At 34.0% G+C, this 18,629-nt stretch overlaps 4 protein-coding genes across 5 annotated transcripts; all 4 read right to left on the bottom strand.

Annotated features, from left to right (window-relative positions):
* Positions 1-391: 391 nt before the first annotated feature.
* On the bottom strand, positions 392-3,525 carry LOC11441846 (receptor-like protein EIX2). Its single transcript, XM_003593730.4, has one exon. It carries the CDS (start codon positions 3,508-3,510, stop codon positions 523-525), a length of 2,988 nt encoding a protein of 995 aa, XP_003593778.2. The 5' UTR covers positions 3,511-3,525; the 3' UTR covers positions 392-522.
* Positions 3,526-5,542: 2,017 nt separating this feature from the next.
* Positions 5,543-11,626, bottom strand: LOC25486016 (receptor-like protein EIX2). 2 transcript variants are annotated; one of them, XM_039830287.1, is made up of 2 exons: positions 11,226-11,626; positions 5,543-7,611 (listed from the first exon to the last, which is right to left on the bottom strand). In XM_039830287.1, the coding sequence occupies exon 2, from the start codon at positions 6,321-6,323 to the stop codon at positions 5,568-5,570; it is 756 nt and encodes a 251-aa protein (XP_039686221.1). In that variant the 5' UTR covers positions 6,324-7,611; positions 11,226-11,626; the 3' UTR covers positions 5,543-5,567. The 2 variants fall into 2 exon arrangements, with proteins under 2 accessions (XP_039686221.1, XP_024633210.1); XM_024777442.2 differs by lacking the exon at positions 5,543-7,611 and adding an exon at positions 10,321-11,078.
* A 2,277-nt stretch (positions 11,627-13,903) lies between these two features.
* On the bottom strand, positions 13,904-15,951 carry LOC11441845 (receptor-like protein EIX2). Its single transcript, XM_024776474.2, has 2 exons — positions 14,709-15,951; positions 13,904-14,517 (listed from the first exon to the last, which is right to left on the bottom strand). Exons 1-2 carry the CDS (start codon positions 15,949-15,951, stop codon positions 13,904-13,906), a joined length of 1,857 nt encoding a protein of 618 aa, XP_024632242.2.
* Positions 15,952-15,975: 24 nt separating this feature from the next.
* Positions 15,976-16,595, bottom strand: LOC112419261 (receptor-like protein EIX2). Its single transcript, XM_024776473.1, has 2 exons — positions 16,310-16,595; positions 15,976-16,139 (listed from the first exon to the last, which is right to left on the bottom strand). Exons 1-2 carry the CDS (start codon positions 16,593-16,595, stop codon positions 15,976-15,978), a joined length of 450 nt encoding a protein of 149 aa, XP_024632241.1.
* Positions 16,596-18,629: the final 2,034 nt, after the last annotated feature.

Below are 18,629 nucleotides of genomic sequence, written 5' to 3'. Positions count from 1 at the left end.
TAAATCTTTTTGTATGTTGAGTTTTTTTATGAATGCCACCAATCATTTTGTTTCATCTTCAATGAAGATCACTGCATTAATTTTTAAATAGTTGTAAAATATGGTATACTAACTATCTACAATGATAAATTTCTATAGTTTTTTGGTTTGTAATGTTGATTTGGGCGGTAACCATTCAAAAGTATATTTTCTGATAGGCGTATTCTAGAAGAGAAACAAATTGTACAAGGGTAGTAGAGAAAACAGGGGTACACCAAACAATTTATCCTATAAAGAAATTTAAGAACTTTACGAAAGGTCCTTTATACTAGTAATTTTTTTTTACAATGTCTAGGACATGCGATAACAAAAAGAAATATTGACAAAAAAGCTAAACTTGAACTTGTAAACATGTTCACCCAAGAGTCACCAGTCCAAATATATTCAGAAATTTAAACAATCCACACATGCAAAATATATTAATGATGATCGACTGCAAAGTTCAAACAAAAGAAATGGTAAATAATTAAATATATTACGGTATTAGTTGCTTTCCAATCCAAACTTGCGCTTTAGACGCGGTAAATTAATTGCCATCAAAACCAGAAGTTTATCTCTTGTGTCATATACAAAATTGAAATATGCATGTCTCCAAGACCTCTTTAGCATTAAGCTTCCACACACAATCCAGAAGCCGGTAATATACCCGACTGCTATGCTTGCATATAATCCAAATCTTTCAGCCTTGTCATCATCCCCATCTTCACTATCTTGATGTTTTATTTCTTGTTCTCCATTTCCAGGCAACAATGATGAGCAATTTTTCTGTAAATGATCTCCACACAACTCTGGGTTGCCTATATAAATTGATGCATCAAAGGTTCCAAACTGATTAGCTAACGGAATTCTTCCAGAGAGATTGTTGTATGACAAGTTCAAACGACTCAGAAATGTCATGGAAGCCATGTTTGGAGGGATTGGACCTGAAAGATTGTTATGTGAAAGATCAAGATATTCTAAATCTGTTAGTGATCCAATCTTGCTGGGTATATTCCCAGTAAGCTGATTCCAGGACAAATTTAGAGCGCCCAAGTGAATCAGTTGTGTTATGTTCTCTGGTATCTCTCCAGAAAGATAATTCTTAGAGAAATCAATTATGGAATGCACAGGCATTTCTTTCGTGTATTCAATCACTTTCCCACCGATGACCAACTCTGTGTGTCTGGTGTATGGTACGTATCCCTGAGTGAGGTCCGAATACACCGGATAAACAAATGGAGTTTGTGGCACTTTAAAACCATTTATATCCCCCAAACATGATGGTATCGATCCTGAGAGGTCGTTTTCTGCAAGATCCAATACACTGAGTGAAGGTAGATGACACAACTCTTCAGGAATGCTTCCTGTTAATGTATTGCTCCGTAACAGTAACTCTGAAAGGGAAGGAACATTTTTTCTTATCTCATTTGGTATGGACCCATGAAATTTGTTGTTTCGTAGCGAGAGAGTTTCCAGCGAAATACAATTATGGAAGGCAGAAGACAAATCTGCAGAGAGATTATTGTTACTCAGTTCTAAGATAAAGAGTAAAGGTATTGAGCAAATTGAAGTTGGAATCCCACCTACCAACCAATTGTTGGATAGATCAATGATGTTTAAGCTATGCATACCCATCAAAAATTTGGGGATTTCCCCTGTAAAATAGTTGCTGGATAGATCAAGATAACTCAAATTTTGGATCTTATTTAAAGATAGTGGAATGCTACCTTTCAGATAGTTATGTGAGAGATCCAAGTACCTTAAATATGACATCTCTTTGCCAATATTGGTAGGGAATGTTCCAGACAAAGAGTTGTTCCTTAGGTAGAGAGCACTCAAATCAGACCAGATTTGGATTGAGCCCTTTAACTGGTTATGAGAAAAGTCAACTCTGGGATAATTTGAGGAAGTGAAATTCATTTCTTTGGGAAGATAATCGCTTATTTTGTTGCGAGAAAGATCTAGAATTCCAATTCGGGAGGATATATTGTAAAGCCAATGGGGTATCTCACCGGAAATTCCAGCATTTTCTAGGATTATGTCATTTAACTGGACTTGGTTTGTGAGCCAATTAGGAAAGGTCGGACCAACTTTACAATCACGAATTTCGACATAAGACAAATTCTTAAAAGCTGGAACCCAGTCATTTGTCACTTTCAAAGCAAGTGTATTCTTTTTAGATGACACAGATAAACTACGTAGGTTTGAGAGATTATGAAAATGAATATTTGTCATTATACCTTCCCAATAATTGTCAAGTAAGTTTAGAGAAAACAAATCTGTTAGTTGACCGATACTTTCAGGAATTGTCCCATTCAACATGTTGCCTTCCAAGCTCAGAGAATTCAAATTTGATAAGTTTCCTATAGATGCTGGTATAGGACCTGAGACACCTGAGTGTGTGTTCCATGAGTTTTTTGATAGATCAAGACTAAACAAATTTTTAAACTGACCTAAACTATTGGGCAAATTCCCAAATAGTTGATTTTGACTTAAATCTAAACTCTTCAGACTTTGGTTGCTACAAGACATTGCCTCAATCATTTCAGTCATATCAGCAATAAGAGAATTATACGACAAGTATAGAAATTGAAGCTTGCAGAGCTTCCATCTTCCAAGCATAGAAGGCATGCGACGGGTTAAAGATGTTGAAGAAAGAGAAAGATCTGTGAGGGTGCTCATGTTGAACATCCAAGAAGGTATTGAGGAATTAAAATGATTTCCAGAGAGATCAAGCACAGAAAGTGATGTAGAATTTAAAAATGGTGACGATGGAGGGAGAGCGCCAAGATTGCAAGAAGCCAAATGCAATTCTAACAAATATGACATCTTATTCACAACTTGGAACAACTCATGTGGCGAGTTGGTAATGTTTACAAAATTCATGTCAAGATATCGAAGCGAAGACAGAGCAGATAGCCAGCTTAAGTCTCTAGCCCAAAGTGACGAATATGGGCTAGAGATATCAAGATAGTGTAAATTTGATAAATTGCCAAGATTAGTCGGGACCATTCCAGTGAAATTTGCATTGGACAAGTCAAGGTAATTGAGCATATTGAGATAACCAATAAATTCTGGAATGGGAGCTCCTTCAAAGTCACTATAGCTTAGGTCCAAGTGACTCAAGTGTTTCAAGTCAGCCAATGAAGGATTTATCTTACCACCAAAGGAAGGCGATGACAGTATATTAATAGTTTTGGTGCAGATAAGATAACGCCGGAGCTCAAACTTTTGAACATGACCAGTTTGGTTGTCACATTCTATACCCTTCCAATTACAACAATCTTCCCCAACCCATGAAGAAAGGCAATTTGAAGGATCCTTGAGATCTTTTTTGATTTTAAGGAGTGCCACTCTCTCTTCCTTAATGCAAAGAGTACTAACATTAAGGCTAGTCACTAAGTACTGGGTTGATGCAAAAAGAAAGAAGAGGGCAATGACAAAATATGCAAATATTTTTGTGATTTCCATTGTCCCACCAGAGGATATCATATGGTTTTATGAGCACAAGAGGTTTAGATGATTGCATATATATATATATATATATATATATATATATATATATATATATAGAACAAAGTGACCGTATTGTTTCTGTTTATCTCTGTGATTCTGTTTCTTTGTTTAATTTTCAATAGAGCCTGTTAACAATATTTTATTATTGAAACAAAATTATTGCGAAACTATCGGTGGATATGTACTATATTCTGGGAATTTTATTAAGTCAACTGCTCAGGCAGATGAAATAGTATTTTTTATAAGAACAATGATAGTTCCATTAATATGGATTTAACTTTTAATTGTATAAATGCACCTTTCAGTAAAAAAAAAAATTGTATGAATTTACTCATTCTAGAATGGTATCTGGCAGATAATTATTTTTTTTTTTTTTGTATAATTGTTTGAAATTTAAATAAGAAACGGAAACCAATAAGAAAATTATATAAGTTAGAAAATACTTCTTTTCGAAAATGGAGGTGATATCTACTTAGTTAGGACCTCCAAAAAAAAAAAAACTACTTAGAGGGTAAAACTAGCAGGTAAAATGGACGTTTATATAAAGCTAGTTCTCCTTTTTTTTTTTCATAAATATTTATCACCTTTAAAGTACAAAAGTGATACAAATTTAAGTAAGGATCAAGATAAAAGATACTGCTGAAAAAAATCCCCTCTGATAATTTCCAGAACACAGATCATTTTGTAAATAAAATATTTAAAATTGTCAAATCTTAAAGTCTAAATGCAGGTCCTAATCTGAAAGACACGACCAAGAATTATAATAAATCAAGTCATAAACTGTTTACAATATATTTTGGAAAATAGCCCTCCTTGACACGCTATTCTTGCCTTATCTTCTTATTAAAAAACTTGTTGCTCTATTGAATTCGTGTACAATTATATGTCAGCATTTACTTAGTAATCCTAGGATCATATACTATTATATCAACATGTACTTAGTGATACCTAGGATCATATTCTATTATACCAGCATGTACTTATTAATGTCTAGGATGTGACATTGGTGCATTCCTTGTGCTTTACAAAGCATTTGAACGGGTCTGCGGATTCTATGGGGAAAAGTTAGATATTAAACTGACGGGTTTGAGTATAGCGACATGATGAACAAAAGTTTGTATCCGGTTAGGAGAGCTACCGACATTTATTGTCAGTCACATCTAGAAGAAAAGAGATATGTTAGTGTTGAAAAAAAGTTCAGAATGTGTATGAACTCAAAAGGTTCTTCTAAAAAATCTAGCAAATGAAGTAATTGATTTTCCTAGGTGGTCTTTCTTTGACGCTTCCGTTTAGATTTGTTCCAAATATTGGGAGGTGAAACATTGATGCAAAAGATATATTTAAAAAGGAAATCAGCAGTTACAATTCAACTAGTTCTTTCGACACTTTAGTTGGTTTATACTTCATGTTTCATTGTCAAGAAATATCTTAAACTGTATTCTAAATGAACAAAATAATAGAAAATATTTTAGGCATGATACTAGTGCTGATATAATAGTCTTGATGCAGGACTTCCTGTTTGTGCTTCAGGGTACTCCGACCTCATTGAAATTCAATTAGTGTTATAAAATCTAATACGTTGATTTTTTTTTTTATTGATTGCCACCAATCTTTTGACATGCATAATCTTGATTTAATTGTTAGAATTTGAATGTATGCTGTTTGTTGTAAGCATCTTGTATTATCATTTCTCCCTATATATCTGATTGCGAATTTGTTACTCTATAAATTTGTATATTGATGAAATTTCAAGCATATTTTGTATGTCCAATGATTATGTGTTTATCAAGTGTTACCGTCCAAAAGTATACTTTCTGATAGGGGTATTCTAGCAGAAAAAATATTGTACCTGGGTAATAGAGAAAATGGGGGTGTACAAAAATTTTACCCTAAGAACTTTACAAAAGGATCCTTATAGTAAATTTATTTAAAAACATCTGATAGCAAAGTTTTTTATTAATCAACAAGTTAAACTCGAATAACCTACTATATAACTTGTAAACAATACTTCACACATGCAAAATATAAATATACTATGGCATCAGATAAAGAAGTTTATCTCTCATGTCATACAAAAAATTGAAATATGCATGTCTCCAAGACCTCTTTAACACCAAGCTTCCACACACAATCCAGAAACCAGTTATATACCCGATAGCTATGCTTGCATACAATCCCAATCTTTCATTGTCATCATCTCCATCAACACCATCTTTATGTTTTCTGTCTTGTTCTCCATTTCCAGGTAACATTGATGAGCAATTAGTCGGCAAAGGATGGCCACAAAGTCCTGCATTGCCTACATATGATAGCTCATTGAAGGTGCCAAATTGATTAGCCACTGGAATTTGTCCAGAAAGGTTGTTGTATGATAAGTTCAAAAGGCTCAAAAATGTAATGGAAGCCATGCTTGGAGGGATTGAACCTGAAATATGGTTGTGTGAAAGGTCAAGACTTTCTAAATTTGTTAATGATCCAATGTTGTTGGGTATGTTCCCAGTTAGCTGATTCCAAGACAAATTCAGGGCACCTAGGTGAATCAACTGTGCTATCTTCTCTGGTATCTCTCCAGAAAGATTATTCTTAGAGAGATCAATGATAGAATGCACCGGTGATTGGTTTAAGTATTCAGTTATTCTTCCTTTTAGGACCAACTCTATATGCCTGGTGTATGGTACGTATCCCGAAATGGTGAGTGAGTACATCGAATAAATAAAGTATGTTTGCGGCAGTTTGAAACCGTGCACTTTTCTGCAAGATCCAACAAATGGAGGAAAGGTAGATGACATGGCTCTTCAGGAATGCTTCCTGTTATTGCGTTGCCTCGCAACAATAACTCTGCCAGTAACAGAAGGTTTTTGGTTATCTCATTTGGTATAGACCCTAAAAACCTGTTGTTTACTAGTGAGAGTGTTTTCAACCTTGTACAATTTTGAAAGGACGAAGACAACTATCCAGACAGACCGTTATTGCTCAATTCCAGGATAAATAGTAAACGCAGTGAACATATTGAAGTTGGAATTTCACCTGACAGACTGTTGTTGGATAAGTCAATGATTTGCAACATATGCATACCCATCCAAAATTCGGGGATTTCCCCTGTGAGATAATTCTTGGACAGATCAAGATAAATCAAATTTTGAATCCTATTCAAGGACAATGGGATTCTCCCATTTAAGTAGTTGTTTGAGAGATCTAAGTACCTCAAATGCGACATCTCTTTGCCAATATAGGTTGGTATTGTTCCAGATAACAAGTTGTTCCTTAGGTAGAGAGCACTCACACCAGACCAAAGTGGGACTGAACCTTTCAATTGGTTGAAAGAAAAGTCAATTGTAGGTGAATTTGAGGAAGTAAAGTTCATTTCTTTGGGAAAGTGACCACTTATATTGTTGTGAGAAAGATCTAGTTTCAAAATTTGGGAGGACATATTGTAAAGCCAATTGGTTATCACCCCAGAAATTCCCGCATTTTGTAGAGTTATTTCGCTCAAGGAAATTTGGTCTTGAGCCAGTTAGGAAATTTTGTCAAGTTGGGCCAACTTGACAACCACGAATATCAACATGAAACAAATTCTTAAAAGGTGGAACCCAATCATTTGTCACTTTCAAAGCAAATGAGTTTAGTTTAGATGAAATAGATAAACTAATTAGGTTTGTGAGATTATTGAAATGAGTATTTGTCATTGTACCTTCCCAATAATTGTCAAGTAGGTTTAGAGAATTCAAATTGGTTAGTTGACCAATACTTTCAGGAATTATCCCATTCATCATGTTGCCTTCCAAGTTCAGAGAATATAGATTTGATAAGTTTCCTATAAATGTTGGTATTGGACTGTGTGTGAGTTCACTGAATTGCTTGACAGATCAAGATCATATAGACTTTTAAACTGTTCTAAAGAATGGGACAATTTCCCATTTAATTGATTTTGACTCAAATCCAACATCTCCAAACTTTGGTTGCTCCAAGACACGACCTCGATCATTTCAGTTATATCACCAGTAAGAAAATTATTTGATAGCTGTAGAACCTGAAGCTTGCAGAGCTTCCATCTTCCAAGAATAGAAGGAATGATACCTATTAGAGATGAATCGGAAAGACGAAGTTTTGTAAGGGTACTCATGTTGAACATCCAAGAAGGTAATGAGGAATTAAAAGGATTTCCAGAGAGATCAACACATAAAGTGATGTAATATTTAAAAAGGGTTAAATGCTCTTTTGGTCCCTTAACTATTTAATTGGTATCACTTTGGTCCCTTAACTAAAAAAAAGATTGTTTGAGGATTTTAAGTTTTTTTTAGTCTCGTTTTGGTCCCTTCTGTTAGGTTTCCGTTAGAATCCAAGTTAAAATCCTCAAACAATCTTTTCTTTAGTTAAGGGACGAAAGCGATACCAAGTTAAGGGACGAGCATTTAAGTCTATTTAAAAATGGTGAAGACGGTGGAAGAGAAGCAAGATTGCAAGAGGACAAATGCAACTCTAATAGAGATGACATCTTATTCACAGCTCGAAACAACTCATGGGGCGAGTTGGTGATGTTGACAAAATCCATGCCAAGATAGTGAAGCGAAGATAGAGCAGAGAGCCAACTTAAGTCTCTGCCCATAATTGGCGAGAATTGGTCAGAGATATCAAGGTAGCGCAAATTTGACAAATTGCCAAGATGATTAGGGACAATTCCAGTAAAATTTGCATTTGATAGGTCAAGGTAATTCAACATTTTGAGAGAACCAATATGTTCTGGAATGGGAATTCCTTCGAAATCATTGAAGCTTAAGTCCAAGTGACTCAAGTGTGTCAAGTCGGCGAATGAAGGATTTATCTCACCACCGAAGGCTGACTGTGACAGTATAGTTGTGGTTCTGGTGCAGATAAGATAGGGCTTGAGCTCAAACTTTAGAACATGACCAGTTTGGTTGTCACATTCAATACCCTTCCAATTACAGCAATCTTCCCCAACTCATGAAGAAAGGCAATTGGATGGATCTTTGAGATCTATTTTGATGTTAAGGAGTGCCACTCTCTCTTCCTTAATGCAAAGAGTGCTAACATTAAGGCTATCCACTAAGTACTGGGATGATGCAAAAATAAAGAGAAGAATAAGGTAATATCTTATGATGATTTTTGTGTTTGCCATCTTCCAACAGAGAATATCAGATGGTTTCATATTTTTCAGCTTGAGCTTTTGATGAATATATATATATATATATATATATGGGATTTGCTATAATAGACCAACTCATTTTCATAAAGGTCTATTTTAGCATCCAACACCTTTTCAATTGGACAAAAACACCCAATTATTTAATACAGACAAATTAAATATTGTGAAACTGTTACTGATGTGCAATATCTTCTTTTTGAAGTTCACTAAGTCAACTTGAATATGCCTCATTTTTAGTTTTCATTTCAAGCCTAAATATAGGTTAGGCCTGTAGATGTTGCTGCTATTTGCTGGTAATATATTTGAAATACATATAAATAAATGATACAAATAATGATGAAGAAGATATATCATAGTTCCAGTCAGAAATGATACATGATAATGTAGAAAAAATGTCCCTATAATAGTTTTCTAAACAAAGGTCATTGACTAAGTTAGATATTTGAAATTGGCAGCCTCAAAGTCACGGCAATGCTGTAAAATAAATGAAGTCATAAATTGTTTATTATTTTAAGAGAGTCCTCCTTGACACACTTTTTGTTTTCATTGGTAGCGAAACTTGTCTAAAATAATCTCTGAAGCATGAATAATTGTAACGACTGTACAAGATAGGGACCGGTGTGACACACGTCGAAACATTTTTTCTTTTCCCATTTTTTAGCATGTATATGTGTTTATTTGTTCCAGTAACCAAACAAGTTTTTTACTTTTAATTTTTTTTTATTGTAATACTGTTTTGTTGTGAATTGAACAATTTAACTTTCTCATGTTATATTATATTATAGGTCAAATACCTCTCTGAGTCCTTTAAGTTTCACGTTTGTTTCAGATAGGTCCTTTAAGTTTCCAAGGTTTCAGATAAGTCCTTTAAGTGTCGAGTTTGTTTTAAATAGGTCCTTTAAGTTTCTACGGTTTCATATAGGTCCTTTAAGTTTTGAGTTTGTTTCAGATAGGTCATTTCTATCAAATCAACTTTGGTTTAACGGAGGTTGATAGAAATGACTTATCTGAAACAAACTCGAAACTTAAAGGACTTATCTGAAACCTTATAAACTTAAAGGATCTATCCGAAACAAACTCGAAACTTAAAACACCTATCTGAAACCTTAGAAACTTAAAGGATCTATCTGAAACAAACATGAAACTTAAAGGATCCGGAGAGGTATTTGGACTACATTATATTAAAAAACTCTTATGATTTTATATTGAAGTACCAGTACCATATTTTTTATTGTAATTTTTTGATTTTAAATATATTGTTTGGTCAATTTTTAAAAGTCATCACTCAAGGCAACAGTGAACAGTATCCTTATGTATATCCTACTTAAATAACTAAGATCACAAGTGACATAATTTTCAAGGGATAATTTCTAGCAATAGAATAAGTGCAGAGTTTAATATACATCCATTAATTTCCAAAATTTCATTCAAATATTGTTGCTAATTAAGATAATTTTTTTCAACTTCAAAATTAGTATTAGTGATGGAACCTAACTTACCTAAAAGGTGGAACCCAGTCATTTGTCAATTTCAATGCAAATGTGTTGTTTTTTTATGACAGAGTTAAACTCACTAGGTTTGTGAGATTATTAAAATGAATATTTGTCATTATACCCTCCCAATAATTCTCAAGTAGTTTTAGATAATACAAATTGGTAAGTTGACTGATACATTCAGGAATTATACCAGTCATCATGTTATTCTCCAAGCTCAGATGATTTAGATTTGATAAGTTTCCTATAGAGGTTGGTATATGACCTGAGATACCTGAGTGTGAATTGACAGAGTTGTTTGAAAGATCAAGAAAGAACAAACTGTTAAATTGCCCTAAAGAATGAGGCAATTTCCCAGTTAGTTGATTACTACCCAAATTTAAAAACTTCAGGCTTTGGTTTCCACAAGACAAGGCCTCAATCGTTTCAGTTGTATCACCTGTTAGATAATTATATGACAGGTCTAGTTGCTGGAGCTTGTAGAGATTCCATCTACTAAGCATAGGAAGAGCCTGACCTATTAGAGATGAATTACAAAGATCTAGTTCTATGAGACTGCTCATGTTGAATATCCAAGAAGGTATTGAGGAATGAAAAGGATTTCCTGAGAGATCAAGGACAGAAAGTGATGTCATATTTAAAAACGGTGAAGATGAAGGGAGAGCAACAAGAGGACAAGTGCAACTCTAACATAGAAGACATCTTATTCACAGATCGAAACAACTCGTGGGGCGAGTTGATAAATTTGGCAAAATCCATGCCAAGATATTGAAGCGAAGACAGAGTAGAGAGCCAACTTAAGTCTCTGACCCAAAGTGACGAAAATGAGTTAGAGATATCAAGATAATGCAAATTTGACAGATTGCCAAGATGAGGAAGGACCATTCCTGTAAAATTTGCATTAGATAAGTCAAGGTAATTGAGCATATTGAGAGAACCAATAAATTCTGGAATGGGAACTCCTTTGAAATCATTAAAGCTTAGGTCCAAGTGACTCAAATGTTTTAAGTTAACTAATGAAGGATTTATCTTACCGGATATGAAAGACAACGCATCTGTGCAGATATTTGCGGACCCAAGATCAAGCTTAAGAATGTAACCAGTTTGATAGTCACATTCTATACCAATCCAGCGACAACAATCTTTCCCAACCCATGAAGAAAGGCAATTGTAAGGATCATTGAGATCTTTTTTGACGTTAAGGAGTGCCATTCTCTCTTCCTTAATGCAAAGAGTGCTAACATTAAGGCTTTTAACTTCACATTGAGTTGATGCAAAAAGGAAGAAGAGAGGAATAACAATATGTACACTGATGATTTTTGTGCTTGCCATCATCCCACCAGAGGATATCAGATGGTTTCAAATTGGTGATTACGAGCTTTTGATGAATGGATATACATAGAACAAGATGGCAAGTAGCTTTTTGGTTTATTTGTCTCTTTGTTTCTGTTTCTTTTCTATATTTTCAACAGGGCCTATTACCGATTGTTTAATACTGACTTAAAAAATATTGTGAAACTATCAGTCATGTACTAGTACTACATCATCTCGGAATATAGTGTAGAAAAAATGTAACTATACTGATTTTCAAAAGAAAGTTCATTGTTTAAATTAAATATTTGATATTAGCAGCTTCAAAGTCACGGCAATGTTATAAAATAAATCAAGTCATCAACTGTTTATTATTTTTACAATCCTTCTTGGCACATTTCTTGTTTTTGTTGCTTCTTCAAAAAATTAAAAATTGCTATGCTAGCCGGCCGGCTGCCGCCTTGGATGTGGCATTGCTGCAGTCCTTTCTGCAAACTCTTTTTGCGAAGACTTGGAATGAGTCTATGCATTCTACAGTAATGAATCTTTTAGGGTGCGTTTGCAAGTTGGATTTCGGACGGAAAGGTTTCAACTTTCAAAGGACAAATTATTATTTTAATATATTTGATATTTTAAAAAAACTTGAAAGAATAACATGATACTTGATAATATAGTATCATGTTGTTCTTTTTAATTTCGTCAATAAAATGTTATTCTTTTTAATTCTTTAAATATAAAATAAAAATAAAAATATTGACTTAGCCCACCAAAACTCTAAAAAAACCAACTCCCCAACCCACCCTTAGGGATTAGTTCTTTTTGTATTGTACTCCATCCCTTTAAAAATAACCTTGTACGACTGATCAGCTTAAGATTTGATCCACAACATTAAACATTTTTATATCACAACACAAACAGTCAAATATAACCCATTGAAAAATGTTAGGCTTCATGGCCAAATACTTACCATATTTATCAGCTTATCCTCTAAATAAATGTGCATATGTAAATCAATGTTGTCAATTACGGATCACTAAAAATAGTGGTTTGTTCGAATTCCCACGATAGTGCTATAGCGGCACTATTTCCATTATTTCACAATATTTTGTTCTAAATAGTGTATTGTAGAACAATATTGTTTTATTCAATTTTAGCTATGAAGTAGCCGTATAGCGCCACTATTTAACAACAATAATATAAATAGCCATGTTCAAGTAAAAGGTGCTTGGCATCAGGTTGATCATTTATGGATCTGGAATCTCAATCCTCGAGCTTTTCAGGCTCGCTGAGGATGTATTGTACTAAACATGCCTCTCTTGTAGCACAGCCACGGTCTCACCAATCCTGGACTCACCGCTTTTGGTGACATCATCAGGGCTGGTGCACCCAGTGGAAGCCTGTCTCCTGCATGTCCAAATTTTACATGTATGTTACAACATTAAAACATCACATAAGAACCTAACTTACCTATACAAAATCTAGAAAATTAAATACTTAGTGGTGTAAATATGTATGGGAGATACATGTAGATTATTTCGTACTGTAATTCATGAATGAAGTATTATCTGAATGAAGTCTCAAGTGCTTTGCCAATGAATCATGGAGGCGTCTTTCTATGACATGTTAATCTTGACCATTTTTGGATCTGTTCTGATGTTTGGAGGTGATATACTGATGCAAAAGAGTTATTATTATCATTTAAAAAGGAAATCTGGTGTTACAATTCAACTCTAGTTCTTTTGACACTTGAGTTAGTTTACACTTCAGTTCTCACTGTCCACAAAGATCTTAACTGTATTATGAATGACCAAAAGAATATAGTAGTTTAAGCATTATAGTGCTGACATAGTAGTTTCTATGCAGGCCTCCCTGTCTGTGGTTCAGGTACTCCTATCCAATTAAAATTTAATTAGTCTTCTAAATTCTAATACATTGATTATTTTTTCATTGATCACTACATTACATCTTAACTAGCTGTAATGTTTATGGTACATCACTGTGTACTTCACCCGCGAGTCACCGCATAAACCACGCACAAATTTAAACATAGCACAAAATAAAAATATAACCAAGATAGACTACACATTTCAAACAAAAGATACAAAAAGTAATTATACAATGGTCTCAGTTCCTTTCCAATCCAAACCTACGCTTTACACGCGCCAAATTAACCACCATCAAGACCATAAGTTTATCTCTGGTTTCATATACAAAATTGAAATATGCATGTCTCCAAGACCTCTTTAACATCATGCTTCCACACACAATCCAAAAGCCAGTGATATACCCGACATCTATGCTTGCATATAACCCCAACCTTTCAGTCTTTTCATCGTCCCCATCATCACCATCTTTGTATTTTCTTTCTTCTTCTCCATTTCCATGTAACAATGATGAGCAATTAGTTGGCAGGGTACCCACAAAGCCCCGGGTTGCCTTCATAGATTGCTGGCTCATTGAAGGTGCCAAACTGATTAGCCATCGGAATTTGTTCTGAAAGATTGTTGTATGACAAATTCAAATGACTCAAGAATGTCATTGAAGCCATGCTTGGAGGGACTGGACCTGAAAGATTATTATGTGAAAGGTCAAGATTTTCTAAATCTATTAGTGATCCAATGTTATTGGGTATATTCCCAGTAAGCTGATTCCAGGACAAATTCAGAGCACCTAAGTGAATCAGCTGTGTTATCTTCTCTGGTATCTCTCCAGAAAGATAATTCTTAGAGAGATCAATGATCGAATGTACCGGCATTTGCTTCAAGTATTTGACTATTCTTCTGTTTATGACCAATTCTGTGTGCCTCGTGTATGGTACAATGCTATCATCTGTAATTGAATAAATCAAATCAATGAAGTATGTCTGTGGTACTTTGAAACCTTCCACATCACCAAAGCATGTTGGTATCGATCCTGACAAATTGTTTTCTGCAAGATCCAATATATGGAGGGAACGTAAACCGCATAACTCTTTGGGAATGCTTCCAGTTAGTATATTTCCTCGTAACAATAACTCTGAAAGTAAAGGAAGGTTTTTGGTTATGTCTTTTGGTATAGACCCAAAAAACCTATTGTTTTCTAGAGAGAGAGAGTTTGCAGGTGAGTACAATTTTGAAAAGTTGATGACAAATCTGTGGAGAGATTGTTATTGCCCAATTGTAGGATAAATAGAAAGGGGAGTGAGCATATTGAAGTTGGAATCTCACCTGACAAATTGTTATTTGATAGATCAATAATTTGTAAACTCTGCATGCCCATCCAAAACTCAGGAATTTCCCCAAACAGATAATTGTAGGATAGATCAAGATGATTTAAATTTTGAATCTCATTTAAGGAGATTGGGATTCTCCCGTTTAGGTTGTTATTTGAAAGATCCAAGTCGATTAAATTTGACATTTCTTCGCCAATATTGGTTGGTACTGTCCCAGATAACAAATTGTTCCTTAGGTAGAGACCAGACACTCCTGACCAAAGTGGGACTGAACCCTTCAACTGGTTAAAAGAAAAGTCAACTCTAGGTAAATTTGAGGAAGTGAAGTTCATTTTTTTGGGAAAGTAACCACTTATTTTGTTGTGAGAAAGATCTAGCTGCGAAATTTGGGAGGACATATTGTAAAGCCAATGGGGTATTATCCCAGAAATTCCAGCATTTTTTAGGATTATGTCATTCAAGGAATTTAGCTCTCTAAGCCAGTTAGGAAATGTTGGACCAACATCACAACCACTGATTTCAAGATGAAATAAATTCTTAAAAGGTGGAACCCAATCATTCGTCACTTTGAAAGAAAGTGAATTTTTTTTAGATGACACAGATAAATATACCAGGTTTGTGAGATTATGGAAATGTAAGTTTGTAAGTGTACCTTCCCAATAATTCTCGCGTAGGTGTAGAGAATGCAAATTGGTTAGTTTACCAATGCTTTCCGGAATTTTCCCATTCAACTTGTTGTTGTCCACATTCAGATAAACAAGATTTGATAAGTTTCCTATAGATGTTGGTATAGGACCTGAGATCGTGTGTGAGTTCACCGGGTTTGTTGACAAATCAAGATAAAACAAACTAGTAAATTTCCCTAATGAATGAGGCAATTTCCCAGTTAGTTGATTAAACCTTAAATCTAAAAACTCTAGGCTTTGGTTGCTACAAGACAATGCCTCTATCAGTTCGGTTATATCACCAATTAGATCATTTAAACCGAGGACTAGATACTGAATCTGGCAGAGATTCCATCTTCCAAACATAGAAGGAATAGGACCTATTAGAGATGATGCGTAAAGATTGAGTTCTGTAAGGGTACTCATGTTGAACAGCCAAGAAGGCATTGAGGTATTTAAAGGATTTCCAGAGAGATCAAGCACAGAAAGTGGTGTAATATTTAAAAATGGCGAAGTTGGAGGGAGAGAAGAAATTCCGCAAGAAGCCAAATGCAACTCTAACAGAGAAGACATCTTTTTCACAGCTCGAAACAACAACTAGAGGGACGAGTTGGTAACATTGACATAATCCATGCCAAGATATTGAAGTGAAGACAGAGCAGAAAGCCAGCTTAAGTCTCTGACCCAAACTGAAGAATCTGAACTAGAGATATCAAGATGGTGCAAATTTGACAAATTACCAAGATCAGTAGGGACCATTCCTGTAAATTTTGAATTAGATAAGTCAAGATAATTCAGCATATTGAGAGAACCAATAAATTCTGGAATGGAAATTCCTTTGAAGTTATTGTAACTCAGGTCCAAGTGACTCAAGTGTTTCAAGTAAGCCAATGAAGGATTTAATATTCACCGCCAAAAAGTGAAAATATACTTACAGTTTTGTTGCAGATAACATAGGTATTGAGCTCAAACTTTAGAATATGACCAGTTTGGTTGTCACATTCAATACCCTTCCAATTACAGCAATCTTCCCCGACCCATGACGAAAGGCAATTGGAAGGATCATTGAGATCTTTTTTGATGTTAAGGAGTGCCACTCTCTCTTCCTTAATGCAAAGAGTGCTAACATTAAGGCTCTTAACTTCACATTGAGTTGATGCAAAAAGGAAGAAGAGAGAAATAACAATATGTCCAATGATGATTTTTGTGCTTGCCATCATCCCACCAGAGGATATCAGTTGGTTTTAAATTTACCAGAATGAGCTTTTGATGAATGGATGTTTATATAGAACCAAATGGCAGTTATGCTTTTTGGTTTATTTGTCTCTTTGTTATATTTTTCTACAGAACATATCTGTCTCTTTGTTTCTGTTTCTTTGTTTAATACTGACTAAAAAAGTAGTGTGAAACTTTCAGTGATATCTTTTTGACATATAAACTTTCAGTGATATCGATGTGCTGCATCTGCTCTGAAGTTTATTGTCTAAATTAAATACATGAACTTAGCAGGCCCAAAATTATGGTAATGCTGTAAAATAAAAGGTTAAATATGATTTTGGTCCTAATAAATATGTCAATTTTTCGTTTTAGTCCTCTAAAAGATTTCTTCAACTTTCAGTTCCTAAAAAATTTTCCATCTTCACTTTTGGTCCCTGCTTTAAAGTAAAATGATATGTAGAATTCATATTTGTGAATAAAAATTTTCAGAAAAACTCATAATATTATATGAATCTCTCCCAAAAAAATTAGAATTTTTTAACAAAACATGAATTTAATATGAATTTTTATATTTTTGACGGTTAAAAATTCATATTTGATTTATATTTTGTTAAAAAAATTCTAATATTTTTACAATATTCTAAATATTTCTGCACAATTTCATTAAAAAATAAAAAAAAATTAACTTAAACATAGTGACCAAAAGTCGTGATTGAAAATTTTATAGGAACTAAATATTGAAAGAAAATTTTAGAGGGACTAAAACAAAAAATTAATATGTTTATAGGGAAAAAAAAACATATTTAATCCTAAAATAAATGTAATCATAAACTGTTCACTATTTTAAGAATTCTCCTTGACACACTTCTTGTTTTTTCTGCTTGTTTTTGTTGCTTCTTATTAAAAAAAATAAAAAAAATTATACTCCCCTCCCCTCAAAGATGCTTGAATTACACTCTCCTCCCCTCTTATGTTAAAATATACATTTTTTTCCCCTGAAAAGTAAAATTTATACTCTCATCCCTATAAGATGTTTGAAATTGTGAATAAAAAATAGAAAAAGATATGTATTCAAAATTTGATTTTTTTTTTTTTTCAAGTAGCATAGTGGCTAGAGCTCACACAATTGAATTGTGGAGAAGTGGGGGTGTCCGGAGTTCGAACCCCGGCTCCTGCGTATAATATGCAATATCCCTGCCAACTGAGCTAAGCTCACGGGGATAAAATTTGATTATATTAAAATGAATCTGCAATGCTATTTTTCTTTGAAGTGTGTTGGATTATTTTTTGGCTAGATTTTTAGAAATAAAAAAACTATTGAGAGACTAAAGCGTAGATTTTAATTTAAGAGGGAAATGGAATGTAATTCAAGCTTCTCTCAAAAGAGGGGAATGAAATATTTTCTAATATGTTTTGAATAAGAGGGGAGGGGAGTGTATATTTTAACATAAGAGGGGAGGGTAATTCAAACATCTTTGAAGGAAGGGGAGTGTAATTCACTCTAATAAAAATTGGATATGCCTGCTGCCTAAGATGTGACATTGGTACATTAATTTCTTGTGCAAACTTTCTTCCAGAGTAATGGAATGAGTCTACGGAATCTATGGTGGGGAAACAATTGTCAGGTATTAGTTCTTGTTATACTGTAAATAATAATTAATTGGTATCTCTCTTAGTTCTCCTCAATGATGTTTTCATTGTTTTTTCCTTAGAGAACTCTTAATCTAAAATTGATTTAAACTAATAGACTTTCCATGTATTCAGTAAAAAATAATGCACTGAATATATTGTTTGGTCCGTTTGAAAAGTTGCCCCTCACAGCAGCAACAGTGAAAATCTTAAAAAAAAAAAAAAAAAGCAGAAACAGTGAAAAGTTTCCTTAGGTACCCTGGCGGAGAATGACTTTGTAATTGTTCATTTGATTCATTTCTATGGTTTGATCCTTCAATTTTGATTATACAATGTCGCCAATTTTGATTAAATTATCATACATAAACACTTAACATATTTATTAAATCAAAAAAAAATCTATA

The sequence above is a fragment of the Medicago truncatula genome, chromosome 2, assembly GCF_003473485.1.
Source record: "Medicago truncatula cultivar Jemalong A17 chromosome 2, MtrunA17r5.0-ANR, whole genome shotgun sequence".
NCBI classification, from domain to species: Eukaryota; Viridiplantae; Streptophyta; class Magnoliopsida; order Fabales; family Fabaceae; genus Medicago; species Medicago truncatula.
Note: the sequence above shows the minus strand (reverse complement) of the source record. Positions and strands in the feature narration are given on the sequence as shown.

Coding starts and splice junctions, on each gene's coding strand:
- LOC25486016 (XM_039830287.1), bottom strand. CDS start 6,323: ATGTCATCTACCTTTCCTCCATTTGTTGGATCTTGCAGAAAAGTGCAC.
- LOC112419261 (XM_024776473.1), bottom strand. CDS start 16,595: ATGGCAAGCACAAAAATCATCATTGGACATATTGTTATTTCTCTCTTC. Junction 16,140..16,309: donor TATCTGCAACAAAACTGTAA/GTATATTTTCAC, acceptor CAAAATTTACAG/GAATGGTCCCTACTGATCTT.
- LOC11441846 (XM_003593730.4), bottom strand. CDS start 3,510: ATGATATCCTCTGGTGGGACAATGGAAATCACAAAAATATTTGCATAT.
- LOC11441845 (XM_024776474.2), bottom strand. CDS start 15,951: ATGTCTTCTCTGTTAGAGTTGCATTTGGCTTCTTGCGGAATTTCTTCT. Junction 14,518..14,708: donor ATCAAATAACAATTTGTCAG/GTGAGATTCCAA, acceptor CTTTACTTTCAG/AGTTATTGTTACGAGGAAAT.